This window comes from Phaethon lepturus, unplaced genomic scaffold (assembly GCF_000687285.1).
Source record: "Phaethon lepturus isolate BGI_N335 unplaced genomic scaffold, ASM68728v1 scaffold10260, whole genome shotgun sequence".
Lineage (NCBI taxonomy): Eukaryota > Metazoa > Chordata > Aves > Phaethontiformes > Phaethontidae > Phaethon > Phaethon lepturus.
In genome coordinates, this window is record NW_010509811.1 from 1 (window position 1) to 8,056 (window position 8,056).

Below are 8,056 nucleotides of genomic sequence, written 5' to 3' on the forward strand. Positions count from 1 at the left end.
GAAGGGATTGAGAGCAGCCCTGTCTCCTCACCAAGTCTGCAAGGACTTGGGGGTAGTGGTGGATGAAAAGCTGGACATGAGCCAGTAATGTGTGCTCGCAGCCCAGAAGGCCAACAGTATCCTGGACTGCATCAAAAGCAGTGTGGCCAGCAGGTTGAGGGAGGCGATTCTGCCCCTCTACTCCACTCTGCTGAGACCCCACCTGAAGCTCCGTGTCCAGCTCTGGAGCCCTCAGCACAGGGAAGACATGGACCTGTGTGTACGGAGAGGTTGAAACATGGGGTTTTGGTCCGTAGTTGGACCCTGGGTAAGAAGTAGATAGCCGAGAAGACCACAGCAGAGGGGTTAAGAAGGTGGACTTCTGGCCTGAGAGAAGGATAGTAAAATATCATTGTGTTCCAACCACGGACCACGTGGTGGCATCTATATGGGGGGGTTAAAAGATGGAATTTTGGTCTGTAGTTGGACACTGAGTAAAAAGTAGACAGTGAGAAAACTGCAGCAAAGGGGTTAAAAGATGGACTTTCGGCCCGTGAGAACACTGCAATTAGCACAGTGAGAAAAACAGATAGCTGGGTGAGAAGTAGATAACAGGCTGGGTTAGAGAAACCAGAGGGTAGGAAGTTGAACAATACTAGAGGATGACGTGGAGGTAAGAATCCTTGCAACATCTTGCTGTTGACTTAAGCATGATTGACAATATGCCATGTGTACAAAGCCTACGAACCAATAGATGGAATGACTATGGTGTGTGCAGCGCGCCTGACCAGTGGGCGCATGTGCCATAGGCTCCCTATGCTGAGAGTCAGCAACAGAGGTGTGTGTCGGCACTCGCGGGTCACGTGTGTCGAAACCCGCTCCTCTGCAAATGTATAAATACCGGGATTTCCCGAAGAGCAGGGTATCGGTGTATGGCAAGGCCACCGTTGCCTCCGTGGGGACACCCACATAAAGCTGGTACCTCCCGACTGCTGGGCTGAGCGCGCAGTGCAGGATGACACAAGAATGTATGGATGGGCCATCTTCCTCACAGTCCTCGGGTCGGTAAGACAATTGCTTTGCAAGGTACCCTTAGTGTAACGCATGCTTGTAGGTAATAAACGCTTACTGCTTTTTCCTTGTAGTCTGTGTATATATGTCTATCCTTCTTGGGAATCCTCAAAACCACCCTAAGACAATCTGGTGGAGCGGGTCCAGAGGAGGGCCACAAAAATGATCAGAGGGATGGAACACCTCTCCCATGAGGACAGGCTGAGAGACTTGGGATTGTTCAGCCTGGAGAAGAGAAAGCTCAGGGAGACCTTACTGCAGCCTTCCAGTATTTAAAAGGGGGCTTATAAGAGAGGTAGGGACAGACTTTTTAGCAAGGCCTGTAGTGACAGGACAAGGGATAATGGTTTTAAACTAAAAGAGGGCAGATTTAGACTGGATGGAAGGAAGAAATTTTTCCCAATGAGGGTGGCGAAACACTGGCACAAGTTGCCCAGAGAGGTGGTAGATGCCCCATCCCTGGGAACATTCAAGGTCGGGTTGGATGAGGCTCTGAGCAACCTCATCTAGTTGCAGATGACGCTGATCATTGCAGGGGGGTTGGACTGGATGACCTTTAAAGGTCCCTTCCAACCCAAACTATCCTATGATTCTGTAATTCTATGATTCTATGGTTCATTTACTCAATTTTCAGGAAAGGAATTTGATGCAAGTGGAAGAGATCAAATGATTAGTCATCCACAAATCCTTATTAACTGTCTACAAGCATTGATTCAGTACCATACCCCTTTAAGCAAAAAGGAAGAGGAAAGTAATTAAATTCATAGAAATTTCTGTTTGTTTAAATTAGTTTTAAAACGTGACTAGTCTATTTACGAGGTTTCTACAGAAACAGATGTTCTGCTACATAAAACTTGGTCTGTTTCAAATTGAAATGGAATTTATTTTTTTTTAAATCACATGCTCCCTCCATGCATATACATAAACATTAAATGTTCCAATAAACTTGGTTTCAGTGTGAAAAACTGAAGCAATTTGTTTGAAAAATGTCAAAGCAGGACTTTTCTAATTTTAATAATTTTCTATCTTTGTATTTGTCAGTAAAATAAATTTTCAGAATATTAGTACCAGACTTTGTGAGCCATATTGATTTTGATGAAACTGCATATTTAAGTTATATCAGTTCCTTTTATCCGAACGTCTCCATGCCTTTCTGTTACATTATAAGTTGTGGTTAATTTAATTTTATCATGATGAAATTTGTGAAAAAAGATCTGTTTCTAACTATATAATTTAAAGGAAAAAAACACTGATGAACTAAAACAGACTGGTATACTATTTTTAGCCAGCTTGTCCAGTATCTATGCTTCTGATGAAAAGGAACTTACAGTGCAAAACTGTGTTAAAATCATTCTGAATCTTCATGGATACTTTAAAATATTATTCTTTGTGGGTTTTCCACTTATTTACGTGTGATTTGTTTTCAGAACAGAATGGAATCAATGGTATAAGCTACATGAAAATTTCCATTTTGTATGTCATAATGGCTAAATGGTTTTACTGAAGAAATGCAAATAAAGTCATTTTAAAGTACAAGAAAACTAGTGTTCTGGAAATCACTTTTGTGTCATCTGATAGTGTGGGAATCAAAACCCTTGAGAATCATGCTGTACAGCTGCTTCCCAGCTAGGCTGTCCACAGCATGTACTGGTTCCTGGCACAGGACTTGACATTTCCCGTTATTGAAGTCCATGATGTTTCTATCAGACTGTCAGATCAAAGAAATTAGCAGCGCCTAATATAAAGAAATCATCATAAGTGAAGAATGTCCCATAACTGAAACTGAGCCCACAGGGTTGACTGTTCCTCCTTTGTTCTGAGTCTTTGCTTCTGCATGTGTAATTGACTAAATGTTAAAAAAATTTCTGATGGTAATGGAAAAAAAGAAATAGAATTTTAGGATCACTCAATTTTACTTTTCTCTCTGTACTGTAGTAAAACCAATAAGAGCTTATCTTTCACTTTTTTATTAGGTAAGTCACACTTATGAACATAAATGTATATGATTGACAGGTATCAAATAAGAAAGTATAATTTTTTGAGATTTGTCAAATAAGAAAGTTTAGCTTTTGGGTAGTTTTAAGAGGTATGTCATTTTAATTCAGAAATTAACTCTTCTTAAAAAGGAATTTATTTCTTCTTCAGTGAGGTAAGAGTTCCAATTCTTTAATATTTCTATCAAGTAGCTGTTTAAACAGTTATAATATATGAGAAAACACTGGAGTTTTGGCAATGTACCTTTCAACTAGGAATGTTATATAAGTTAGATTATTTTTATTAATATAATAATTGTTGTAATATATATGATTTTAATTTCTTCATACCCTCAAGCAAGTTGGTTGTCTAGCAGCATCTGGCATTGTTTTATGTATATATATGCATGTATATAACTATATGTAAAAAAAACCCACAAAAAACAAAAGCTAACTTATTTTGATTGTAGAAAAGCTTTGCATTTCCAGAAAATCTGCCTTGCCCCACCTTTCCTGAAAAGAAAGGCTATGCCCAGCCTTTCATCTTGCTTGGACAAGCTAATCCTGATCTTTCTTTTGTTTGTTTGTTTTCTTTCCATCACAGGAGTCATCAGGACTGCCTTGCATAACATGGACAGGGAAGCCAGAGAGCATTATTCCGTTGTTATTCAAGCCAAAGATATGGCTGGGGGGGGGGGGGGGGGGGGGGAGTCAGGGTCAACAACTGTAAATATCACACTCACTGATGTCAACGACAATCCACCCAGGTTTCCTCAGAGTATGTACAATTTCAGCATATAATTGATTTTAAAATCATGTTGATTTTGAGTGAAGTAGGAAGCTAATAGTGTAATCCAATTAGTTTTCAAATTCATGGGGGGAAGGCAGCTTGGGAGGTGTTTGTATTCACCAATATTTTTCAGTTATCCAGTGTTTTCAGATGAAGCACAGAGATGGCATAGCTAGAATACTGAAACCAGAGAATGTTTCTTTCAATTAAACACTGAGTAAGAGTAAGATGAGTGACAAAGGAATACTCTTGTCATATGTGGGTTATTCTACAGTCCTTTTTGAATTTATATTTCAATAACTGTGTGATAATTGATCCCACAAGTGAATCATGTTGTTCCCATGGTAGACAACAACAAAAGGTAACACGTTAAAAGATTGAATCCAGCATGCTTTTGGCTACTTCAGTAGTCATCTATCAGTTGTTTTCTTCTGTTTCTTTCTCTATACCCATGTGAACTTTCAAGACCAATTTTTACATTACAGATGGTGAAAACCGAAGCTGTTTCTCACTGTTGTTGAGTTATGGTGGAGTCTGCCTTAAACCTAGTTAAATTATTTGTCAATGTTGATGTCAAACTGAACGTTCTCACATGCGTATATGAAAAGTGTAGAGTAGAATACTCGTAGAACATCTTAATATGACCACTACTAGGAAGTTCATTTCTATCCAATTCATTCTGTGCACATTGATCTGACACAGCAGCCAGAGTCTTGTAGGAATTCTGAATTCAGCTGACAATTTATTTAAAAGTCTTCTGGAATGTAATTACGTGGCTAAACCTGCTTTCCTTTAGAGATTGGCTCAAGGCCCATAAGAATATTGTAATCTGGACTCAGACATTGCGTAAGGCCTTGTAGAACATAATGGACTAGTAGCTATAGGTACATCCACCGGGAAATGCGTTAAGCTGTTTGAATTAGAAGATTTATAAACAATAATAGAGATCACAATGCTCTGGGGAAAAACAAAGCTCCCTGGCAGTACACATTATGTAAAATCTGGTCAAGCAGTAAGAAGGCTCATTAAAAGTGTTGTAGAAATTAATATTTTTTCTGTGCCTCACAAACACATAAAAACATAAACCCTTTGAAACACAGCCTCAAATGAAGTATATTTGGTTTTATATTCCACAGAATGTCATTGCATCCATCACTCTATTTAACACTTCCTAACTATTGGAAAGGCAAAAGGTAAGGCATATCTTTGAACAAATGTACCATCTAAAATAGTTAAAGTAGAAAAAATGTCCTAAGTTTCCTGCAAACTCAGAGACAAATGGATACCTACCTAACAGGTTTCAAGAACTGGCCTCTCTTATTGTGAATGGAAGGTTTTGGATATTAAAATGACTGGCAGGCAGAACTGCACGTTGGCACATACATTTCTTTATCTGTATTAATATTTTTTTCAGAAATGGAAGAAATATCCATTGTTCAGTTTATATTCTATACATTTTAAGGGATTCTAATAATTGCAAAAAATAACATTGAAAACTACAAAACATCATTTCACATTTAATGAAAACTCATTATTTAACAAAGCAAGGTAAAAAAGTATTTTAACATTTATAATTTTTAACAGAAAATATTAATCCTAGAACAAGTCTTGTAGAGTACAGACATTTGCTTTATCTTTCTTTACACAGGATTCCTATACCACAGTTATGACTGTAACATTGCTTTTTTACTCCTTTTCAATAAGTATAATTCAAACCCTTTGCAAAAGAACAGTAGCTTTATGTTAGTAATACAGAACAAAAGTATAGAGAGTCTAAAATTGGGCTATCTTAGCATCATGAACTATTACAATAATACACGAGTATCACACTAACAGAAATAACTTCATTATTTTTCTTCTCCTGTCTTTGTATGCCATGATTTTCAGTTATTTTGATTTCCTTATTAGACAGAATGCCAAGTGAGGCTTACTAAGGCTTGTCACATTCAGAATTGAATTCAAGCAAAGTGCTAACCAAAACCAAAGTGTATAACCCTTGGGACAGGCTGAGCCTCAACTAAACTGCAGACTTTATTTTGGTTAGTTTCGTTTTCTCCATTACCGTACTTGTGAGTTTTGAATCTGACTCTTAACTGTATGAGTACTTCACTTGAAAACATGCTGGGAAGCATGATTGATGTTTTTATAATCTGTTTTATTTAGAAATACGCTTTACGGATTTCAAAGATCATATCTTTCTGGCTTGGTAGGTCAGTGTTCATTAGAGATGCCTATGGAGTAAGGTATGCAGGATTTGTCCCCCTTAAAGAAACACTTTAAAAATCTATTTAAAACTTAGAAACAAAGGTTGTAAGTATATCTGCTTAAATGAATTTACAGTGGGTCTTTTCTGTACTCACTCTACATATAGCTAACTTTCTTTCAAAGAACTTGCTAACAGAAGAGCTACAGTTTTCCAAAATACCAAAAAGTCTAGGAGGAAGAATTTGAAACATTACTGCATAATTTTATCAGTCCGATGGTTGCAGTTCTGAAATACATGATAATAATAATAATATCTGGAAGACAAAACATAGCTGAAAAATTCGGCCTGCAAAACACAGTAGTATGTCTCAGGAGTAGGCATGAGGTTGTGAATTCAGCAGGAGAATAACCTGAAACCTCAAATACATTTTGCTTATAAATTACTTCAGTGCATCTTGTACAATACTGATTTCTTTTTCTTCATTACCACAGATTTCCTTTCTTTAAAAAGTCCAGTTGTAAATGAACTATCTATTTAATACAAGCTGACAGACAGTGCTCTGCATGGAAAGGTTTTTGCTTTTCAATAATCAGCATGTCACAGTTCTTGTTAGTTTTACCACTGATGGATCCACTCGGTTGATGGCTGAGGGCCCTAATTTCATAGTCATAAATTTATTTCAGTAATCTGTTAGAAAATTTTCCATCTACTGATGAGACTGTCAGAAGCCTTGAGTTACAACAGAATTTTGCCTATACTTTTCTTTCATTAATTCTCTATGGTCTTGTTTAGGATGAATAGATTCTGCATGTTTTGATTTGTTTAGGATGAATAGATTCTGATTGCATGAAGATCATCATACTAGGCAGATGCTTCCACTGAGATGTTTTGTACATGAAGTGCGAACGATTGCACTCTGGACAGTGTGTAGGAGATCTTTAGTTATTGTGTTTAGAGTCTAATTTTACAAGAAAAAGATTTCCCTGATAACCCATTTGTAGATTTTGTTTTGTGAACATCTAGCTCAGTTCTTCAGGATAAAGCAGAATTTAAATACAAGTCATGGCTTAAAACATTTTTATAAAGCTTGATTCCTGAGACTTAGTTGTTTAATGTCAGTATATAGATGTGAAATTTCATATGTGCATAATTAGTTCGGCCTCGCTTTTTACAATGTCATTGTATGAAAAGTACACAGCCATTTTTAAATAAGAATGTTGTATGAAGATACTCCAGTTACTTCTGAAAGAGTAAGCTCACATCCCAGAAGTAAACATTAACTCCCTTCTGTGCTAGTAGGGTGTCTACTAGCCAGCCTTGTCAATACAACTCATTGGCTAATCAAATGCAAAGGTATTTGCTGTTCATTTTCTTTTAGAATTTATACTCCAATATCCTTTCCATATCCACAGTACCACATAGTACATCCAGTTCCTATGATCCCCATACGTAACCATCGGCATCCTCTTACTCCCCACTGCCATGCACTGTAGCACTGTCCCGTCCTCCTGTGGTGACTAGTCCAGAGCCATCTGCCTGCTGATTGACCACTCGGCTGCTGCCAAATGAGATGAGTAAAGCACACTTTTCTCTGATTTTCTTTTATCAGGTCTGTCTCCTCTGTTCACCCAGTAGTTGTTAAGAGTCTTACAGAATCATAATGTCTTTGAGGCCTCTGCCCTTTTTTTAGATTTGCCTTAAATTGGACAGGGGTTAAAAGTTACTGGAGATTATTGAACGATTACAAAAGTTGTGTGTCCTCAGGAAACTCAGATTTAAAACAAAACAAGGAAAGGACTTGATAACTTGTTCAGCGTAAAGGTAGCTGACATCTGATCAACTGCAGCTTTGTAATTTGTATTTTGTTCATACCTAGTAATCTAGTTTCCTGTTCATCGTGTCGTTTATGTGATGATGATGACTCCAGCAATGATCCAGTGTCCAAGGAGGATTAGGAAACATTTCATTCCAGAAATTGTTCTACATTTAAACATCACTTATTTAATAAGATTCTTTTTCTTTATAATTACAGGAATG

The 8,056-nt window shown here is 37.4% G+C and overlaps 1 protein-coding gene across 1 annotated transcript in view; it reads left to right on the forward strand.

The window, feature by feature from the left end:
• Positions 1 to 3,627: 3,627 nt before the first annotated feature.
• LOC104620234 (cadherin-18-like) overlaps positions 3,628 to 8,056 on the forward strand; it is a gene marked incomplete at both ends in the record, with an annotated part of 33,571 nt that continues 29,142 nt past the window's right edge. The window contains one exon of the mRNA XM_010286427.1: positions 3,628 to 3,801. Within this exon, the coding sequence (XP_010284729.1) occupies positions 3,628 to 3,801 (174 nt within the window). The remainder of the gene's footprint in view (positions 3,802 to 8,056) is intronic.